The sequence below is a fragment of the Salminus brasiliensis genome, chromosome 13 (assembly GCF_030463535.1).
Source record: "Salminus brasiliensis chromosome 13, fSalBra1.hap2, whole genome shotgun sequence".
NCBI classification, from domain to species: Eukaryota; Metazoa; Chordata; class Actinopteri; order Characiformes; family Bryconidae; genus Salminus; species Salminus brasiliensis.
The window spans coordinates 37181008-37204601 of record NC_132890.1 but is presented as its reverse complement, the minus strand read 5'-3'; the positions used below and the strand labels follow the sequence as shown (position 1 = coordinate 37204601).

General features: G+C 45.7%; 1 protein-coding gene across 3 annotated transcripts in view; it reads right to left on the bottom strand.

Moving 5' to 3' along the window:
- Nucleotides 1-23594, bottom strand: part of nectin1b (nectin cell adhesion molecule 1b) — a 279635-nt gene that overhangs the window by 163074 nt on the left and 92967 nt on the right. For all 3 annotated transcript variants that reach the window (XM_072695374.1, XM_072695373.1, XM_072695372.1), the window contains exon 5: nt 16264-16415. In XM_072695374.1, the coding sequence (XP_072551475.1) occupies nt 16264-16415 (152 nt within the window). The remainder of the gene's footprint in view (nt 1-16263; nt 16416-23594) is intronic.

Below are 23594 nucleotides of genomic sequence, written 5' to 3'. Positions count from 1 at the left end.
GAATGGGAACAGAGTGAGCGAGAGAGAGAGAGAGAGAGAGAGAGAGGGAGAAACACACTGTTCCTCCCTTGCCTGGATTTGCCGGGGGTTCAAAAACCCAGAGAAATGCAGCGATGCCACAAAGAAGAAAACCTAATCAGCAACTACAACTTCGCAAGCAGCAAAGTGTCCCTCTCCACCCAATAAATAAATAAATAAATAAATAAATAAAAAGAGCTCTCTCTCTCTCTCTCTCTCTCTCTCTCTCTCTCTTATTTCTCCTTTCTTCTGCTATCTGGGTTTTACTGGCTCTGTAAGCGCTATCGCTCTGTTCCCTCGCCTCTTCCTACAGCTCTAAGCTTTGGGTAAATAGGAGTAAAATGTCAGCAGCGCCACTACAACCTTTAGACCTGAAATGCGAATGGAAATTAGCGTGAAAGGCGGAGTACAGCCTGCTCCGAGGGAGATAAGTGGGAGGACGATGGGGGAAATCATGACATCAAGAGCGTCAGGTGACATATTCCGGGCTGAGACCTGAACTCGTGTCATCACCCTGGGCCTCTACCCATCTTTTCATCCGATGGGTGTGCGGCTAGGATGAGCTTCTCAGCTGTCCAGTCGGTGTAATCGCACTTTTTTCATCAACAAAAAAAGGAGATTCAGCTCGCTGATGGATAATTGGAGTGGCTGGGAGCTGTAATGACACTTGCGAGCCACTCGTGCCGAACACAATGCAGGGAGCGCCTTTGCGTCTCTAAGCCGATACGCTTGAGTACTCGAGCCAAATAATGAAAGAGCGGATTCTTAGGTTGGCAGATGAGAAGCCCTCTGCGAGGAAATACAAAGGAAGCTCCTGACTGGATGATGAGGGGTGACAGGACAAGAGGAGAGGTAAAAATGAGCAGAAAGGAAACAAGGAGATGGGATGGGATGAGACTGGAAGAAGCGAAAAAGAGAGGAGATGCGAGGAGAGGAGACAAGACAAGGGGAGAGTGGAGAAGAGGATGGAGGAGAGAGTTGAAGAGATGAAGAGTGAGGCTGATGAGGAGATGTGAGAAATGAGCACAGAGAGGAGGAGAGATAGAGGTACCGAGGGCTTGTTTACCCGCAGCGCTCAGCTTGTTTTGGGCTGCTTTCCTCTGATGATTATTTTTCGCCCTGCCGTGCTTAATGAGTGAATCATCGCTGCAGCTCTGACCCTGGGTTACCGTCTGACCTATTTACACGCCCTTCCCTGGGCAGCCGCTCGCAGCAGGGACACATGGTGCTGAGGGGACTGGGAGGTGGCGGCATGCTGAGATTGCGACAAGAGAAGACACTTCGCAGTGTTCGCTGTGTGATCTGTAATCAATTACTCCATCAACACCTCTTCAATTTTCATTAAATGACCTGACTATGATGCCTTCTGTAGTTTCTTCTCCATTCGCCACCATCATCGTTCAAAGCTTTGACTGCGGTGGAGCAAAGCAGCAGAGACGGAAGCTAAATCTCCCCCTGTGCTTCCTGTAGCGAGCTGCGATTAGCATATCATCAGATGAACCTTACAGAGAGTGTCAGTTAGTGATGTCCCAATCTGATCAAGTGGTTCAGGATTAGAGCCACAGGCACATTTAAATGGGTCTCAAATTAAGTCTCAAGATGCACCTTGAATTCTTTATTTCCAGTGAAATAAATATTTTTTATATATTTATAAGGATCACCAACAGAGCTCCCAAAAATAGCGGATTGGTGTCACTAGGGTTCGAACTAGGTTTTGTTATCGTCTGCTGTTCAAATTGCTAAAACGTTCATGCTGAGAAGTTCTGCTAATAGAATAGGGCTCTGATGGAGCTCCATCCAATATTACTGGGATGAGGTGGGGTGATGATCACCCAACATATTGACCTCACTAACTCTCTAAATCTTCACAGCAATGCTCCAAAATCTGTCCCTGGACAGTAGAGACAGTTACTTCATGAAAAGCAGGATATACTCTTTATAATACCCTTGATTCTGGAAAAAAACGATGGCTGAGTGAGTGTCCTTAAACTTTTGTCCTTATAGTTTACTTAAAGGACATTCTTTCGAACAGTATTTCTTAACAGGATGGTGGACACATTGTTTGGACTACAATGCAGATGTACGATGTTGGTGTTCGAAGAGTCTTCCCCCAGAGCAAGTATTCAGTTCTGGTAAATGCCAGACCAACACACCCTGCACACATGGGGATGTAAAAAATCCCCAAAAAACACATTGGCATGTGTGCTTTGCTAGCATTTTTTAAGATCAGTATTAGCAAATACTCCAGTAATCCAGTAGTCCAATCTCGACCTTGTGTTAGCCATCCACTAGCCCTGCCCTCGGCTACTGCATTTAGCCCACCAGAGACCAGGGCCTAGCAAGCAGCATGTCAAAAGGAGAGAGAGACAGACAGAGAGAGAGAGAGACATAAAGAGAGTGAGAGCGAGAGAGAGGGGGGACATAAATACCCACACTAATGTCTCATCTGGATAATGAGGCAGAAGCTTAGCAGGAAACCGACTAGCACTATCTGCTTCCCATAGAGAGGATCGCAAGCCTAACGTCACACTCCATCAGCCCCACGTGGCCCGAATCCACACTCAGGTGCCTTGCCTGCTGCGCCTCGTGGGACACTGCCGAATGCAGTAGCGGGCCAGTTGGTCCAGACCCCCCCCCCAGCGTGTTTCAAGCTTCCGGTATGCAGGGCCTACAAGACTGGGAGGCGGTGTCATCCTGAGAGGGATAGTCTAATAACGCTCACTACACTCACGTGGCCTACAGAGGCATGAATAATGCAGCAGACACATGATGGGGGGGCCGATATTGGACGGCTTCGGCTCAGTGTGCCACAGCAGTCAGATCGAGGCTAATGCCGGCATGACAGGCAAGACAAACACGTCTCACGCAGCTGAGGGAGCTCATGGTGAGCTGACATTAAAATGCCTCATCAGGATGGCACAGCTTGAGAGGGGTTGGTGGTGGGGGGGCAGTTTATTCTATTTTTGCTGGCAACTTGCTGAAGCATCTTCTTTGTAGCTCCACCTTCTTGGTGGCGCCAGAGATCCATCTGTTGCATGATCCCAGTTAGCCATCCTCTACTTCCTGACCACAGAGCTGCTTTTGGCTGGACACTCACCCTCAACACAGTCCTACTACACAGCTGTCCACCACCCAAATGTTACACCATCAGCCGTAACATAAGTCCCACTGCCAGGTGAGGTGAAGAACACTGGCTCCTGTCAAGGGATGATACATCAGGCAGCAAGTGGACAAGCGTAAGAATCTTAGACACTTTGACAAGAACCAAACTGTGATGTTCTAGATAATGACTGGGTCAAAACATCTCCACAACATCAGGCATCAGGTTTTGTGGGGTAAAAGTGTCATGGGGACCTGTCAATGGTTCACTGATGCTTATGGAGGCCCCACCACACGACGCATAGGGCGTTACTTCTGGTGCCAGATGGAGTCCATGCCTTCAATGGCCAGGTCCTTTGTAGGGTCACAAGGTCACCTACTTAATATTAAGCAGGTAGTACTACTATTACGGTTGATCGGGGTATGTGGTCAACAGCCTGTCTGTGGTCGAAATGTGACCAGACATGAATATGAGACAGAGTGGCGACAGATGGGGCACTGTCTGTAACTGTACACCTGTGCAGCAGTCCTATAAGGTGTTGTAAGGCAGGTGGACCTCATTAATGCAAAATGAATGGAGGCACAATGTGTATGTATGCAAATTCTGCTTTTTGGTCTACGTCAGGTCTGCCCGATCCTGGTCCTGGCGATCCACCACCCTGCATTCTCTTCTGGTCTCTACAGATGCTTCTTCTGGAGATCTTCGGGATATACTTGCAGAACTTGCAGGATGCAGGATGGCTGGTCTATTTCGTTTTGTGATCGGAGCTTCCTAATCATCTTCATATTGTACTAGAATCATCTCACAGAGGAAGGATGGGCAAGAGCACCTGTGGATGCTTTCAAAGCTAAAGCGAGAGTGGTATCTTACATAGTTCAAAAAATAAGATCTGTGTGGAACTTTTGAAGGTTCTTCAATTTGAAACCGTGGAGGAACCTGTAAAGGTGCTTTGAGGGACCTTCGAGAAAAAATATTTGGACAAAAGAGGTTCCTCAAAGGATCCTCAAAGCACCTTTAGAGGTTTTGCCACAGTTCCAAACTGAAGAACCTCCAAAAGTTCCTCACGGATCTTATACTTTTAACAGTATAATCTTCAAATCGATATCATGAGTAATTGAATATGCTGTTTGAGCTTCCATGTTGTAGACATCAACTTAATCAAATGAATCAATAAGGGCAAGATATTTTACGGTTGTGAGGAATCTTTTTTTTTTCTGCATCTTCTTTTTTATTGCATCATTTAATGAACTGAAATCCTGTTTTTTTCCTTATTTTCCTTTGACTTTAACCTTCCTCATACAAGAGGATAATCTTCTATCTAATCACTTCAGAAATATCTCAGAAAATGGGCGCCTTTTGAGACGCACTGTACCTGGGCAGAGAAAACCATGCCTACAGTAAAGCAACGTGGCATCAGTGGCACTCGGCTTTTTCCCACCTTTTCTGCTTTGTATGCCGTCATGGCTTTTTGTGAGTGCGTCTAAAAGCGAAACAGCGAGACCCAACGGAAGTAATGAACATTAGAAGTGCTAATGTTTTTATGCAAATGAAAATCACTCGCTTCCTCTCCGGGTTTCCTCTTTTTTTCTCCCCTCACCTCATCTCTCCTGTCTCCACCTGAGCCATTCTCTCTCTTCCTTTTCTCGCTCTACGGGTCTCTCTCCCTCTTGTTTTGCCTGTCGGTCTCTCTTTCTTTCCCTCATCAGGTCTGGCAGGAGAGGATATGTGACAGGAGAGAGAGCAGACAGGCTTTGGACTCAGATGCTTATATAAATGCCAGTAAACAGCACCTGTCTCTCTCTCTCTCTCTTTCTCTCTCTCTCTCTTTTTCCCCTCACGGGCTATTTTTGGCTTCCATTTTATTCTATCGCCTCAAATGAATCCCAATATCAGATTCACTCAGGCATTTCTTCCAGTCACACGGGTTCTTTTATTTATTTATATTTTCATCTGTGATGCTATGTTTTATTCATCTCATTTTCACCTTGTGGTTGACATTTTTCCTTCTCCCGCTCTCCTTCTCTCTCTCTCAACTTCATTTTCTCACAGCGGAGCGAGCAATTGCTTGTTCAGGAGAGCGTGAACAGATGTCTGCCATGCTAGCCGGTCCTCACCAAGGCAGGCGGCTGGCTGGCTCGCCCGCTCTCTCTCTCTCTCTCTCTCTCTCTCGCTCTCTCTCTCCCTTTCTTGCTAAATTGAGGGGAGTGAAGTCACTCCTGCCACGTTAAGCCACAGCGCGTGAGCCCCCATGGTAATGGGTGACATCACGTACACACACACACACACAGCCCTGCTTTCCCCTCTAAGCAGGCCTGTCAGACAGACAGCTGCGCAAGGCAGGGCCGCTAACTCCGCTAACGCTAACGGTGGCGGTGGCCTCGTCTGCATGGAAGCCCGTGACACTGACTCTGCTGTAGTTTCTGCGCAGGGAGTCGAGGCACACCTGAAAGCCATGTATGCTACGTTCAGAAGGTGATCAGTGTTTTTAGGGATGTCAAGTCAAATTTATTTGTATAACTGGTGTCACAAAGCAGCTTTACATAATCAGTAATTAGTAAAGGACAGAAAAAAAAGAAAAATAAATAACATGAAAACATGAGCCATTAATAACCTAAGACCCCCAGTGAGCAGCCAAAGGAGACAGTGGCAAGGAGAACCTCCCTCAGAGCTGGAGGAAGAAACCACTCACAACTCAGACTCAACAGACTCACAACGGGGACCCGACCCGTCCTCCTCTAATCAGAACTATTTATACATTATTGATAAAAGTTACCAAACCATATGTCATATTAGAATCTTTTTACATACACAGTATATAAGGCAATAAAAAAGAAAAAATCTTTTTCTGAGTAAATGCATGGTGTCTCAGCCATAAAAAAAATCCTTTTAAGTGTAATGTCTTGTTTTGTTGTCTGTATTTCAGTCAAATTTATAGTCTGGCTCCACAATCTGAATCAGCCTGGACAACTGAAACAGGACCAATTTGGCTCCAAACAAGAACTACAGCACTACAGTCATTTAAACAGGCAAATTCTGAATTTTTTGAATGTCACGTCTGCCCCGGTCTGTCATGTCTGCCTCTGTTTTGTGTCCCCATGTGCTCTCAAGCACATGGCTCTGTTTGTGTCGGTTTGTCTGTTCAAGCTCCTTCTGTTCATTAGTGTTTCCACCTGTGCTTTCTCTGTAGCCACGCCCCCTTGTGTTTCTCATGTGTCTCTTGTTAGTCTCTGTATAAGTACCCCTTTGTTTTAGCCTTCCTTTGTCTGGTCTTGTTCATGTCGTGCTTTTGTTTTGTTTTGTTTTGCCTTGTTTCAGTATTTGGTTTGTTCCCTTGTTTGTATCTCCTTGTCTTTTGTTTGTTTGATTTAGTTTTTTCTTTAATAAAATTCCAAGCTCTACACATCGTAACTTAGGATTTAATGTTTTGTGCTTCACATGTTCATTTTGCCCACACGTTCACATTTAAATCTTTGGTTTAAAACAATAAAAAAATAGCACAAACATTTTACCAAATTAGTTCTAATCAAACTGGACTGTAGTGAAGAGGGATCGTTCAGAGTCATTGCATTGACTTGTTTTACTGCAGATTTGTAACCAAAACCAAGTCAAATCACTGAGAGGTCAAAAAGTTAGACTCCTAATAATGTGAATTTCATTAAATTCATTTCACACCTTTTACATATTGTTGCTGTCAAGATAAAACCTTGTAAGTCCAGTTTATGTCCAAAATGCTCCAAAATGTCACATTGACTCCTACTGAAATGTATGAAGTTTTTTCTTTTTCTGTAAAGCTGGAGATTTTGGAGATTGTGACCGTGACGATACAGGCTGTATGGATGTCGGATTGGAGGGAGTGTGAGATCTGAGAACCTGGGCTGGCTAGCCTCAAGCTAGAAGGCCAGACCCCCTCTCTGATGCACTGAGGTAGAGCAGCGGTACTGCAGAGAAGCAGTTTGCACATCGCTCAGGACTCAGGTGGGATTTCTCTTTTCTCGGCAGATGAGAAGCGTTGTGATTAGACAAGCCTCACATTGGGCTGAAATGAGCCAGCTTACGAGAAACCCTGCTTAAAAAATAAACAGTCTGATCTTACACTGCACTGACGAACGATACCCTAAACAATATGACACTGCAGTTGGCGAGGTTGCACTACGCTGACACAGAAGACAGCACAGTGACTCTTTCTCAGGGTGCTAATGATATAATTGTGGGAGGATCTGAGAAAATCTTTTTCATTTTGTTGCTCACAACCACCCAATCCTACAGATCTGACGCCTTTCCCACACTAAAACGCAGCGAAAAGAACCCAGCCCATAAATCTCACTCCTCATCTCTTTAATTACAGCCCCTCTCCGGCGATCTGATGAAGGAATCCACTTCAAGGGTTAACCGCACTTGGACTTTTCCTAAACAACCGCGGAACCTACACGTCATCCTCACTCGGAAAATACGCTCGGCGGCGTGATTCCCAGCGTGCGGACGAAATGAAGCAAAAGTCAAAAGAGGCTGCTTGTATGCGTGCTGTAATTGTGTCTATTCTTTAAGCCAACCTCCCTGATCCCATAGTAATTAGCTGATTAAACTGTTCAGTTGGACTCGAGTCAAACATTTCCCCAGGGACCCTTTCACAGAAGAGGCAATTTATAAAAGGCGCACAGAGAACACCAGCTAGAACATGCCAGCCAGACGCTGTCGCTGAAAACGGAACCATATCCCTCTTCTCCTTCCTGTTCTGTCCTGTCCCCATCCTTTACCTGCATCATCTTCTATCATTTAATTATTCTCTCTATTCTCCTCGGCTCTTCTCCTCTTCCATCCATCTCCGCATTCTCCTCTTCATTTTCCTTTGCTCTTCCACTCTTCTACATCTAACTTCTCTCCATTTATCTCATCTCCTCTGCTGTCCTTTCCCCTCCTCTCTTCTTCCTTATTCACTCCTCGTCTTCACCATCTTCTCTCCAGTCTTCCCCTCTCTTCTTCTCTCCTCCTCATAATTCCCTACCATTCTCTCTTCTCCTCTGCTCTTCACTCTGCTCCTCTTTTCTGCTCCACACTCTTTTTCTCTGCTCTTCACTCTTCTCTTCTTTTCAGCTTCTCACTTTTCTTCTTTGCTCTTCACTCTCTTCTGCTCTTCACTCCTCTATTCTCTTCTGCTCTTCGCTCCTCTATTCTCCTCTGCTCTTCACTCCTCTATTCTCCTCTGCTCTTCACTCCTCTGCTCTTCACTCCTCTATTCTCCTCTGCTCTTCACTCCTCTATTCTCCTCAGCTTCTCACTTTTCTTCTCTGCTCTTCACTCTCTTCTGCTCTTCACTCCTCTATTCTCTTCTGCTCTTCGCTCCTCTATTCTCCTCTGCTCTTCACTCCTCTATTCTCCTCTGCTCTTCACTCCTCTATTCTCCTCAGCTTCTCACTTTTCTTCTCTGCTCTTCACTCTCTTCTGCTCTTCACTCCTCTATTCTCCTCTGCTCTTCACTCCTCTATTCTCCTCTGCTTTTCACTTTTCCTCTCTGCTCTTCACTCTTCTCTTCTGCTCTTCACTCCTCTATTCTCCTCGGCTTCTCACTTTTCTTCTCTGCTCTTCACTCTTCTCTTCTGCTCTTCACTCCTCTATTCTCTTCTGCTCTTCACTCCTCTATTCTCCTCTGCTCTTCACTCCTCTATTCTCCTCTGCTTTTCACTTTTCCTCTCTGCTCTTCACTCTTCTCTTCTGCTCTTCGCTCCTCTATTATCTTCTGCTCTTCACTCTTCTATTCTCCTCTGCTCTTTTCCTCTATTCTGCTCTTCACTCTTCTCCTCTATTCTGCTCTTCACTCTTCTCCTCTGTCTTTATTTCTCTGTGCTCTCCCTCTCCTTCTTTTCTCTGCTTTCACTTCTGTCTCCACTGTGCTCCTCTTTTCTACATCTCTCCTCTCTCCTCTCCTCTCATGTTTCTCCACTCTTCTAATCTATTCTCTTCTCCCTTTTCATCTTCTCCACTCTTCATTATTCTCCCATCTTCTCCTCAACTTCCTCCTCCCGTTCAATTCACTACTCATTTCCTCTCCTTCTCCTCTCCACTCTTCTATTCTCCATAAGCCTTTAATCCGTAATCAGTGTTCTACATAAATCTAGCGGGATAATTAATTCTCAGATCATAGGTAACTCATAGCTGAAAGGTCAGGGTGGGCATTTGTACAGTGAGGATAATGAGGAATGCATGAGAACGCTGCTCAAACCCATCCTAATACACAGTGGTGAAAGGTCCATGCCCTCAAAATGAACTCGGTACCAAGTTTTGTTACACCTTCTAACACACACACACTTCTTCTGCCCTGTCAGCATCAGAGAATCCACACACTTTCTGAAGAATGTGGAAAGTAGGGAGGTGGGTTTGACGCTACAGTACAGCATCAGGCAGGGCGTCAAGGCTGTGCAGCTAATGGAGAATAATGAGACAAGTGCACAAACCCTTTCTGCAAAGGATTGCTCTGCAGATTTCTAATTAAGAGGTTCTCAGGTGGGTCGAAGCGCTCATTTGGGTTCGCCCCGGTGCGCTCCGTCCCGTTCAGGAGGCCTGACCGCTTTAATGGACATTTGACAGATCAGTGCGTCTTCCTCTATATTGATCCTGCTCCATAGATTTGCATTCTGTCTTGCGAGCATTAACCACATTTGACAGAGTGCCTGGAAGTAAAGCCAGATGTTAAGTAGTATGTGTGTCTGGGGCATGGCAGGTTAATAAGCCAGATGACTCACACCTCTGTAGAAGAAGCTTGCTACTTGCTACGGTGCCGGTTCATTGTTTGCTAGTTTTATTTATTTATTTATTTATTTATTTATTTTTGGTGAGGGCGCCTTACTTGGCATTCCAGTCTCCTTTATTGAAAGTCTAATGTGGCTGGCAGCGGGGCAGGAAATCTGACAGGTCTCAGCCAGGCCTGTCCGAGGCTGTTTGGGGGAACAAAGATGCCGTTTGAAGTTAATGAAGCGTAAGCACACGCCTCTACCTGTGCCGGCCAGGGCCAATGTCAGTGCGGTTCACCGCGGCGGCTAGTGGAAAGAAACTAGAGAGGGAGGGCGGGAGGGGAGAGGCAGAGAGGGGACGAGACTGATGGAGAAAAGAGGGAAGAGGCCATTGGCTACAGCTGTTGGTGGAGTTAAGTTTCGGCACTTCTCCGAGAAACTGCACGACTCCGGCTCCACAATGTTATCTGCGCTCGCACACAGAGGGGCAGCTGCTTCCCTGGCTGGAGGCGGGACGCTCTGGGTCCTCCTCGTGCTTCCTGCACACAATGCCTCCTTTTTCCCTCCAGGTGTGAGGAGGGGCAGGCAGGTAGGGAGGCCAAGCGTGGGGAAGCTTTAATGCTGACAATTCAAAACAAGCAGCTTGGGGTGGGGTTGCGTATCCCTGCATCAGCCAGCTCAGACAAGACAAGAGTGGCACTTTCCCAAACTTCATTCATTTGTCACTGTTTCTATGGGAACGAGGCATGGCCTCACTCTGCTTTTCCTGTGGGAATCATTGGGGAGTGGAGGTGTGTGTGTGTAAGAGTGTGTGCGTGTGTGTGTGAGCAAGCACTTGTTGAATTCGGGCATGTAAAGCTACAGTCATATAGCCTGGATCTTCTTTATCTAGAACCTATATCTAATATCTAATCCAGCTACTATACTAATTCCGTCATGATATGGACAAAAGTATTGGGACACCTGCTTATTCATTGTTCCTTCTGAAATCAATGGTATTAAAAAAGAGTTGGTCCTGCTTTTGTTGCCGTTACATGTCTCTACTGTCCAGAGAAGAAAACGTTCCACGTTCTACTAGATTTCAGAGGAGCATTGCTGTGAGGATTTGATTGCATTCAGAAACAAGGGCATTAGTGAGGTCAGGATGTGGGATGATGATCATCACCACCTCACCTCATCATCCCCAACTCCCCCAGATCATCTGGTAAAAATACTGGATGGAGCTCCACCGCCATCATTCCAGAGAGCACAGCTCAATGCTGGGGGGGCTTTACTCCCCTCTAGCCCACGCCTGGCAATAGGCTCATGTTTATCTGTTCCAGCCAGTCCTATTCTATTGGTGATACTTCTTTCTCTACAGGGACTAGACATGCTGTGTGTTTCAGTAATGGGTGCAACTCAAAGCAGTTGAATATATTCAGTAGAAGGGGTGTCCACAAACTTTTGAACATATAGTGTGTATATATTTATACACTGGCAGTCAAAAACAATTACTCAGGAGCTTCTCCTTGTTTTTTGTGGATGCCACAAGTAATGACTTCATAAACCAGAAAGTTGATGCACAGTGCCAAGTCGAGTGGGTTGAAGAGTGAGGTTCAGATGATGTCATGGCCGCCACAATCACGAGATTGGAATACCAAAGAGAACCTGTGAAACTGTTTTGGGAAATGTGTGGAAATGTCTATAGCGCTTCCTCCATTCTGGGTGTTTAGTGCTGCAATTTGAAGGCCTGCCACGTCATTCAGAGCTCACAGCAGCTAAAGCAGTTGGTCTGCATGTTGAAGTTTCACATGTGAAATTTATTTGCTCCGGAGCCTTGCAACAAGGAATGGAAATTGGCTTGCGAAATTTCACTGACAAAAACCTAGTGTGACCGAGCCTTCAGAACATTCTTTTCGCAAGGAATTGAGAGCATGGCTCCTGCTGGAGCTTTCAGCGGCATCCTTGCAATGAAGAATTAGTCTGTAATAGGCCATATGCGTTCAGCCATGGCAAGGCCTGCTTCAGCCATGGACAGTGGCAGATGGAAGAGCCTCATTAACATCTCATTTGGCCATGCTGCTTCTACCATTGAGCTACAGCCACTAGACTCCTGTCACAGGCCCAAACCACAAGGTTGTACCACATAGAGACAGCCTTCAGACCATACAGATTCAGCCATTTGAGTTCTAGCATGGACAAAAAAAAACAATTGCTGCGTAGAAACTTTACATCTAATAAAAAACTTCATACATACACATCTTTCCTGATTAGACCGGACAGTGGAAAGGTGAGTTTGTTAGCAAAAATAAGGGTAAAAATAAAAAAATGCAGATCTAGATATGATAATAAGATCTATAATAACTATAACACCCAAGCTGACCGATGGCGAGAGACACAAAAGCTCAGTGACCTCTCAATGGAACGATCCATCATGGAGTGGACGCTGCTGTAGCAGGGGCGATCTATCATCACCCCTGACACAAACTCTGTATGTGGGACTGATCCACATACATCGGGAAATGGAAACTGGGGAACAGACAGTTCAGGCAGCATCAGTGACCTTCAGCTGACATGTGAGTAAGACACATTCAGTTGTAGTGTCTCGGCCGCATAGCGTGCTGCAGTGCTTCGTACTGACTGTGTTCAGGGTCCCGGCGGCATTAGGACAGGGAATGGTCCCTGCTCAAAACATCAATGCATGCTTTGAGCACTCGTACACACTCAGCTCTACCAACTCCACCAATCATTAGCCCGGAGTGAGAAACCATCCCTACCAACAACCCCCAACAACCGACAACTGCTCAATACCCATACAGCATTCATGGACAATTTTCTCACTTGCCTACTTGCCATCTTTTCAATGGCAGCCTTTCAAACCTCCATTAACACCCTGCTAATGCTGGCAGCACATGTCATCAGGACCTGACAACGCACCACATGACATCACTGTGTTCCCATAGAGTCAGCAGAACGGTAGACTCCCAAATAAGCACTCTCAGGGAGCGAAGAGAGCATGAAACATAAAAACACATGCAAAGCGATGCATTTCAGAGAGCACCCATAGTCCAAAGCAAAGCAGAGAGCAGAGAAAGACAGCCGAGACAGAGCCAAACTTCAGCAGTTTCCATGTGCCGGGTATTCAATATTTCTGCATAGCTACGGATTAGGGCTGCACAATGTGGACAAAATACTAATATTGTGATTATACTGCTCCATATTTCTATACTTCTATACAATTAGGGTTGTCATGATACCAGATTTTTGACTTATTAATATCAATTTGAGATGTTATTATCAACTGTAGCATCATAATTCTAAATTCATCATGAAATTCTAAATTCATAATTCTAAAAGCAAAAAAGTTATTGAAAGATATCCACATTGTCAGAGAATAAAAGTACATGATTGTTTTTCTCTACTTAGGTCAATTTATGAAGTTTACCAAATACCAAAAACACATATTTCATATTTTCATGACCATTATCAATCTTGTTTAATCTCTAAGCTATTTTGTAACTGTGACTTTATATATATATATATATATATATAAACCGATCAGCCATAACATTAAAACCACCTGCCGCCTAGTATGGAGTAAGTCTCTCTTGTGACGCCACAATAGATCTGACCATTCGAGGCATGGGCACCACAAGACCTCCTGTGTCCTGTGGTATCTGGGCACCAACACTAACATTAGCAGCAGATGCTTTAGCATAGAGCTGGGCAATATGACGATAATTTATCGTATCGTGATAAATTCTGGTATTGTGATAACAATAAGCTTTTTTAAGCATGTGGAGGAGACTGTTAGTGCTCAATAAACACTGATCAGCTGCAGGTTTCACTACTAACAGTGTGGTTAGACTGGCTTAATTAGATGAAGAGCAGCAGATGTTGAGTATAAATCACTGTATTCAGTACAGGAGAGGATCTGAATAGTATATAAGTTTATAAGAAACTGTTGCTACTGATGTTTTTAGGCTGTGATTAGATGTATCGTGATAAATATTGTGTACCGTGGCTTTAAATATCGTGACAAAGCATTTTTACCATATCGCCCAGCCCTACTTTAACAGCAAGTGATGTATGTTATGAGGTGGGGTCTCCATGGATCACATCGATGAGCCATCTTATTAATTAGGTGCCCATGACCTTGTGAGCCTGTGACCCGGTTTCTTGGAGCACTCATTGATAGGTACCGATCACTGCATACCAGGAACACCCCACAAGACCAGCCTGATGTTTTGGAGATATTCCGACCCAGTCGTCTAGAACATCACAGTCAAAGCTTCAGGAACTGACTGTTCACTTGCTGCCTAATGTAGATGAATGTAGATCATCACCACCACCTCCTCTCAGTGGTACTAATGTTATGGCTGATCGGTGTATCTGAAAGGAGTCTGGGCTGAAACACTCATTATTGACTTCTAGGGGAATTACAGACATGTCATAGACTGTATAAGCAGATGTATGCAAATTTGATGGCCACCTCATTCAAAACAGATTGTTTTGCATATACGGGCCGTCTGGACTGGGAAGTGAACGGTCCATTTTCCACTTCAGCAATATTTATATCATATATCCGACTCTTATTTCCAAAGAGAAGACATACAGAAGATATACAGTAGGATATGGGTCCGGGACCCCTTTCTTTGAACCAACGAATGGTATCGTGTGCAGCCTCTCTATTTCTAACCACAGAGTGGAGAGCACCTGCAAAACATCCCGGCAGCATTTAAGACCAACCCTCGTATAGAAATCGCTGAGATTTTGCTCCGTCTCTGCCCATAACAACAGTATTAGGGGGAGATGTTCTTCTGCACCAGGCAAAGGCAACTGAGAGGAATGTGAGTGAGTCAGAGAAACGCTGTGATCAATACTAAAAAGCCCACAGAGATATGATTTATGGGGCTGGATGACAAGGCTTTACAAGTCGCTGTATCTCTAAATGTGTGCTTAGGCATGTGTGTGTGTAAGTGTGTGTGTCTCAAGGTTTTGCGAGTGTGTATGTACATGATGTTTCTGCATATGTACACATGCATGTCCACCACAGTTTCCAATGTGATGACAGTATTGTTCTGCTTCTAAACTCTACGCTACTCTTCTACGACTCTTTTAAGCTCTATGATGCTGTCGCTGTGCTCTCTGATCACAGTGGGAAAAGTGGGACTTCAGAGCCGCTCTGTGCGTCTAAACGCTCTCTGGAGAAACTGGAACTGCCGAAATTCAGAGACTATTTCAATGCAGTTCATGATCACATTACTGTGTATGCTGAAAACATTTAATGCAGCATAATAAAAAGATAACATTATGATATTATAATATTGCATGTGAAATATGATGCTGTTATTAAGCAGCTTGAAACTGTCATATTTTTAAAAATTCCAAACATTAGTAGACGGTAACTGTATATATATATATACACATAATATATACAATAATACATATAACTGATCTAATTTTGAGATATACAGTATATTAGATACATCTATTGGCCATATAATTCATTATCACCCCCTCTAATGCAAACAAAACAGCTCTGACCTGTGGAGGCCTTAACTCCGCAATCCACAGCCAGCATTAACTTTTTCTTTGGGATCCGACCGGATAGGTTAGCCTTCGCTCCTCACTCATGTCAACGAGCCTTGGGCACCCATTAAACCCTGTCGTCCGTTCAACGGTTGTCCTTCACTGGAGCACTTTTGGTAGGTACTGACCACTGTAGACACTGGGTGAACACCCCACAAGACCTGCTTGATGTTTTAGAGAACAGTTATCTAGAACAGTTATCTTGTCAGTGGCTCCGATTATTATGCTTGGCCATTTTAAAAGGCTTCCAAGAACTGACTCTTCTCATACTGCCTAATATATCCACAGCATGTCCGGAGCCAGCTCAGGTGAAAATGATCATGGTGTTTCATGTCATTTTTGTGGTCTTAATGTTATGGCAGATTGGTATAAATGCATAAATAAATGCATTAATTAAAAAAATGTGTATGAGTATATGTGTGTGTGTGTGTGTGTGTGTGTGTGTATATTGCTTGATGTGGTGAAGCAGAGCCAGCAGGTGGGCAGCTCTCCTGCATATTCACATACAGTAATTCACCTGTTATGCTCGAACATGCCAGCATCAGCGTAGGGAGGCTATGTGTCATAGGGAGTGTGTGTCTGCTTCCATGTGCATTGATGCTTTATCGAGAGCGTGCTGGATATGTACATTCTAAATTTATCCACTGTTCTGCAGCTTGGTGTTAACGTGCCGCATGAGGCCAATCAGAAAATAAAGACTGTGTTATTTTAAAGAACTCTAATAGCCGACTATTACAGCCAAGTCTCTTTTCAACCACTTACATCCCTCCAGTCCTGATTGCTTGAGAGCAGGCAGAATTTCTCCCCGACACACATACACACACATATAGCGGCAGCCTCTGGACCTACCCGTCACATTAACCTCCACCAGGCCGGAGCGCGTGCCAATGCTGTTGGTGGCGTCGCACACGTACGTCCCGCCCAGCTCGTACGTCACGGGCCCCTTGAAGAACAATGTGTTGTTTTTGATCTCCACGTTTTTGGGCAGCGACCCGTTCAGCCTGTGAGAGAGAGCAAGCACATAACACGTGGTAAGCCACTCATCATCAAGTTCACGCCTAAGAGCGAACACATTGCAGTGCTTTCTAAATAAGCTGCACCCTTAGCTGCAGGGACAGGGCTCTATTCACCTCTTTCAGCTCCGCCCATTCTTAGAAAAGGCGGTTCTGGCTCTTTTGGCCTTCAGCTTGCAGGTTATGCTGAACGCTACTAGAAAACAGTGGGTGTGTGTCAACAGCACGACCTGCGCATTCTTGGGAACACCACTTTTTGACAAATTACCAGACAAGTACAAACTCACTCCAGAACAGGAGAGCGGAGAACACACGTACACTCTTATGATCCACTTTTGGTTCCATAAAGAACCACGTTAGTAGTAGAGATGTTTAAAAGAGAAAAAGGTAAAAAAATAACCTTCAGATTAAGTGGTGGTTCTTTAGGCCTTTAAAAAGGAACATGGTTCTGACATTAGTACCAACCTAACCTACATACACTATATGGGCAAATGTTTGTGGACACCCCTTCTAATGAATGCGCTTAACTACTTTAAGATGCACACATTGCTGACACAGATGTGCAAATGCACACATACTCACACAGCTTGTCCAGTACTTCAACAGGTGTCAATAGAAGAGAGACAGGTGTTACTTAACTTTGCCAATATGTCAAATAAGCTAATTCTGTCTACAAGGCTTGTTGCTATGATACTGTTTAGCGTGTGAACTGATGTTGATCTAAGAGCAGTGGAAGAACTGTGTTCTCTGGAATGAAAAAATCTAGTAGAAAGCCTTATTCCCTGGCCATTAGAGACATTATTTTTTAATGCCCTTGATTTCAGAAGAAACACTGAATGAGCAAGTGTCCCAATACTTTTGGCAATAACGTATTAGCTTCATAGTACGCAAAAATCATTAACATTGGTTAAAAAGCTTCAGGATTAAACCCTCAGTGAGTCATGCTGCTTCTTAAATACTGACTGGTTTCAGCATCTGCCCTTGAAATGCCCCTCTTGGTTGCCCACTACTAAAGACGCATCCACCGGCAAAGCAAACAGCAGGGCAACAGGGAAAGCACAGCGCGAAAGCACAGTGAGCACACTCTCACACTTTCATGTGGGCTGCATCAACATCATCAGGCACGTGGCAAACAGAGTTGCAAGCAGGGGAGCACCACAGGTCCTTACAGGCCCACCAAGCCTCAGGGCACTGGGGGTGCAGGGGGAGGGGGGGGGGGGGGGGGCAGAGAGCTAATGGAGGGAAGGTGGAGGTGGTGGTGGAGTGGAGCTCTAACAGAAGCTTGTCTTGTTAAAGCATGAAGTTTAAAGAATGATCTACTAGATAAAGCCCATTTTTATAGACAGAACAGAATTCTGCCTAATCCTACACTGAATGGGGTCTACGATGGTGAAACACCACTGGATGGTACTGTGCAAAAGGCAGAACCCCCTCCTTGTTTATGTTTATTCAGAGAAATCCGCACAGACTACAGAAACGGTCTTAGAAGTTGGAGCATTTTTTGCTTTTTACCATCTAAGTAATATCCGACACATAAAACACATTCAATGATTTTAAGGTCTGGACTCTGGGGTGGTCAGTGCATTGTTCTGAGACACCAACAGCTTGTGTATTTGTTTGATGTGTAGATTTCTTTTTTATCAGTAAGAGCTTCTCGATCTGCTCCACATCCTTTCAGACCCACGGTGTTGAGTCATCGTCTCACGGTGGAAGGATGGACAGAAACATCTGTGGATTTCTGAGGATCTGAGGCGAAAGCTGGAGCTTGCATGTGAAATGCACGGATATTTACAGATGGGTAATCTTTCGGTATGAAGATGGTTGTCAACAAAGTGTGTGTACAGATGGTGGCTTGTTCCATGAGGGAAAGGAAGGGTGCGGAGGTGGAGGTGAGCTTGGACAAAAAAGGCCATAAAATATTAAAGGGAAAGGCGGGTGTTGAAAGAGCTTGCCCTGGGTTCACCTGCCTGCAGGAACCCCTGGAGAGCAGCCCCAGCAGCAGCTCATCAGCTGAGAAATGCAGTATGTACCCCATGCTAGAGCTTGACCACACAGCCATGTCGAAGTATGTGTGTGAGTGTGTGTGTGTGTGTGTGTGTTGTCTGCAGTTCGGTCTGGTCATGGTTCAATGGTCCACCGTGTCCAGACTTGCCCTGCTCGCTCTCTCCCTCCCTTAAGCCTAGAGAGGGGGTCATATACTCTGGCATTCCTCAGCCAGATGCTAAGGAATGCCCTCCCTCTGGGCTCTCCTTATCACACCCGGTGATAACAACGTCTTCGGTGGGCCTGGAAACAGACGCTCCATCTTGATTCATCTGACCCTCACCCCGTCACACGTCCACACCTCGTTCCATCAAACAGTCATCTCCCTGTCGACCCTGTTTATAAGAGGAAGCGTTCGATACGAGTTCGGAAGGTGAGGTGAGAACTTCGGCCCTCGGGGAATTCCTGGAGTCAGCCTGAATGCTGTTCTGATTCTCAAAAGGGCCAAGAGGAGATTCTGCCGGCAGCTGCCCACAAAACTGTAGGCTTCAGACAGTGCCATTTCTTAATATGGATTTAGTTGGATGTTTGAATCTGGAAATTATTTATGGAAGACTAGTCAGAGCACTGCAGTGCACCTAACCCAGATGTGTGCACTGTTAAAAGAATAACATCCTTAAGGAATTTTTGAAGGTTCTTCAGTTTGCAACGATGGAGGAACCTCTAAAGATGCTTTGAGGAACCTTCAAGGAATCTTTCCTGAAGCAGGAACCTTAAGAGGTTTCTGAAATGAACAGTTTTAAACTGCAGAACCTCCAGATGTTCTCCAGACGTTCCTCAAAAATGTTTACTTTTAACAGTGTGGAGGCTGTTCTTTAGTCTTGCTCTCTAGCTCTCACTGTGTGTTCTTCCTAAGGGGGGCAGAGGTGGCTCAGCGCTTAGAGCTCTGGGCTATTGATGACATGGTTGTGGGTTCGATACCCAGGCTCTGCCACTGTTGGGCCCTTGAGCAAGGCCCTTCACCCTCTCTGCTCCCTGGGCACTGGAATTGGCTTCCTTGTGTTAGCTTGTGCTCCACTCTCCCCAACTCAAGTGCTCAAGGGGATATCATAGTAACCACCCTGCAACACTATAGCAGCCACTTGCCATCAATGCCATTGCAGCAACCTAGCAAGACTGTAGAAATGACCTGGGATATCACAGCAGCCACTTAACAAGCAACAAGCAATAAGCAACACCATTGCAACCACCTAGCAAGCAATTCGCAATACCACTGTAACCACCTTACACTTAGCAACATCATTGGAACCACCTGCTATTGCCATAGCAACCACTTACAAACACCATACCAACCACCTGGGATACCACAGCTGGCAGTGTTTAACACTTAAGCTGCACGATCATGCGGTATATGGTCCACTCTCCCCAGCTCAAGTGCTCAAGGGGGTTAAACCATTTCGTTTTTAAATATAGACGCTCCGCACTTCCTTCAGCAAGTGAGCATTCATTATGTATGATGCAAATCTGAAGTTCAGGGGGTGAAGGATGAAGGGGATGTCAGCGAGGAAGCTGCAGGCTTGACGCGCTCACTGTACCAACCTGTCCAACACTGCAGGCCTCGTAATCATTAGTCACTTCCTACTGGCTAAATAAAACCTGGCCTTTGGAGGCTCTCCTGCTCTCGACGCGAAATCAGGCAGTGTGCCGCAGCCCACCAGCACACCTGACTGTTAAAAGCTATGAAATGCATCATTTATCAGATTTGAGGGGGGTGGGGGGGCAGGGAGAGGCATTAACAAGCGCAGAGCCAAAATTAGGCTGGGGCCATAGACACCCCGTGCAAAAATCTCTTCGGTTTCAGACCAAGGGATTTGCCACAACAACCTTCAGCGACTCAGTCCCAAGTAGAGCCCCGTGCATCATTTATGACGAGTAAAAGACCTATTATGGATCTCTCTCTCCCTCTCTCTCATACTCTGTAATCAGCCGTCTCGCACATGACTTCATAGGCGGATGGTGGAGGTTTTGACTTTTGCAGGCTCATTACTGGTGCGCTAACGTCTGTTTAGCTTTTTGGCGTGACTGTGAAGCCTGTGAGGACATTAAGCAGGTACGCACAGTGAGGACGAGGGTTAGCATGTATGAAACTGAAAAGACTCAAGGCCTCATTCCCAGTCAGGAAAAGCTAGGGTCAGTAGGTAGTGGTCAGTTGTAATAATTTGTTTTTTTGTGGCCCCTGATCCACCTGAAATACAAGAGCAATCACCTGGTTGCACCCATCTAGTATCCACTTAGGAACACCATATCAGCCACTTGGAATACCATTGCAAGCACTCAGGAACCACTTAGCAACTTCATAGCAACCACCCAGCAGCCACTTGACACTTGCAACACTGTAGCAATGACCTGGGATACCACAGCCACCACCTTGCCAGCAATTAGCAATACACGCAGTAACCACCTAGCAACCACTTAGCAACACAGTTGTAACCACCTGGGATACCATAGCAACCACTTACAATAACCATACCAACCACCTGGGATACCATAGCAACCACATAGCAACAACCTAGCAACGACCTGGCACGACCCCACACGGTCAGGGTTGACTGAATAGAATATCTTGGTCACTGCAGAAGTTACAACCAAACTGGGTGGTTTTGAGATGTAGAGAAAAGTGAGGAATGGCTTAAACACAGTCCAAGCACTGGAACTATAGATATTATGGTCAGTTTTTATGTTCCACTGTGAAATAGCTCCACACTGCAGACCTGAAACTCTTTAATTTACTTTCTGAGAACGTCCACACTGCTGCCGGCTGTAAATAATGTCTGTGAATGGTGGCTAGAGGGCACCAGAGGGAGCTCTGCTCGAGCCAAACAAAGGATCGGAACTGGATCAGGCTCAAAAATAGCCAATACCCAACCCATTCAAATATGCCTAAGAATTATCGCTAGAGATGTCCACTGGGCCCCGAGCCCATGCAGTGAACACCCCTAGCAATAATTTTTCGGTTATATCTCCAACCAGTAGTGAGACCATTAACTTTTCTCTGCAGCCTGGACTGCCTGAGAGGGAGTGTGTAGGTGAACCGAGGCTCATCAGTGTATTTTTATAACATGACAAGCTGAAATCAGCTGCAAACTGAGAAACAGGGTGAAAGAGAGATAGAGAGAGAGAGAGAGATGCAGTATTCAGTAATTACATTTCTGTACATTATTCATCATTGCCTGCGCATGTATGTCTAATAGAAGGAGGTGCGTCACGCGAGGCCACGTGAGACGCAGCAGCTCTGCCCGTGTGCTGGGCCGCAGTGCATGTGTGTGCACGTAAGCTTTAGGCCAGAACGCAAGTTGTGCAGCGGCGACGCTCACGTGTCCGCGTGTCAGCGCGCCCACGTGTGCCCACATATGTCACACTGGACATGCATGTTTGCTCACGTGTGCTTTTGTGCGCTCATCCGTGCATCTGCGTTGCGGCGCGAGCGCGTGAAAGCTGAGCATACATGGCAGTGTTCTGTAAGCAGGGCCACTGATGACCTCCAGAAAGCAGCTCGGGGGAACCTTCACAACACATTTGGCGATAGCCGAGCACTGCAGCAGCGGCCGTCCCGTCCGATCTGTCAGAGCCGCCACACCGTCTCTCCCTATCACTGTCTCGCTCTTCCTCTCCCTCCCTCTCTCCCTCTGCCAGCCCTTATACCACGCTCAGCTCCATCGCCCTCCCTTTTCGCCTCTCTCTCTCTCCGGCTGCGTTCACATTGGAGATGGGCGTGGAAATGGGAATGTTGGTGTTTATTTAGTTAATTGGATATTCAGAAAAACAGCATATGTAGCCTGGAATCATGGAATAAATATTAATATTAAATATTTGTAAATTCTGCATACAATTTTAGCCCCGCCCACTGTTGCATTGTGCTTTAGCTTGGTCTGCTTTTTGAATGGACGAAAGTATTGGGACACCTGTTCATTCATTGTTTCTTCGGAAATCAAGGGTATATATAAGAGTTACTGTCTCTACTGTCCAGGGAAGACAGCTTTCAACTAGATTTTGGACGAGCATTGCTGTGCGGATTTGAGGATTGCATTCAGCCACAAGAGCATTAGTGAGGTCAGGATGTTGGATGATGATAATCACCACCCCACCTCATTATCCCCAACTTCCCAACTCATCCCAAAAGGACTGGATGGATCATCATTAACCATCATTCCAGAGAACACAGTTCTTCCACTGCTCCACAGCTCAGTGCTGGGGGGCTTTATACCCCTCTAGCCCACACCTGGCTTTATTAGGCAGCATGGTGCCGATAGGTTCATGATGTGTATCTGCTCCAGAGAGTCCTATTCTATTGGCAGTACTTCTTCTCTACAGGCACTAGACAAGCTGTGTGTGTTTATGCATTTGCACATCTGCGTCAGCAATGGGTACAACTTAAAGTTGCTGAATGTATTAGTTAGAAGGGGTGTCCACAAACATTTGGACATATAGCGGATGTTACTGTAATCATGGACATAGCTTAGTTTGGGACGTATACAAGCAGGCAGATCATCCAATCATTGGACGAGCTGTCTAGTTCAAACCTGAGGAGTACACCTGATAGTTGGGTCGGATTGAGGTCAGATTATGTTCTCACCACAAACAAACCGCTCCAGAGTCCGTTTGGGACCGGACCGAGACCAGTTGTTTTTGTCCGATTACTGTATTCACACCTGTCCCTCTCACGCCTGACTACCATACTCTTTTCCTCTCTCTGCCCTCTCCCTCGCTCCCTCAGCCATGCCCCATCTCTCCTCACTCATTCTCCTTCCCTGCCTCCTCTCTATCTTTCTTCCATCACTTCCTGACTTCATTCTCCCTCTTTCTTCACCTTCTTCTTCTCCCCCCTTCACCTCTATTCATGCTCTCACTCTCATTGTCACTCTCTGCATATCTCCAGCTGACCTGCTCTCCACCTCTCTGTAGTCCCTCCTGAGTTATGTCTGCGAGCATGTTTGCGTAGAAACAGCCTTCATGAAGACTATGTACAGCGCATAATTAGTACCATACACTACATGTCCAAATGTTTGTGGACAAACTTCTAATGAATGCATTCAGCACCCATTGCTGACACAGATGTGCAAATACACACACAGCTTGTCTAGTCCCTGTAGAGAAGTGCTGCCAATAGAATAGGACTCTCTGGAG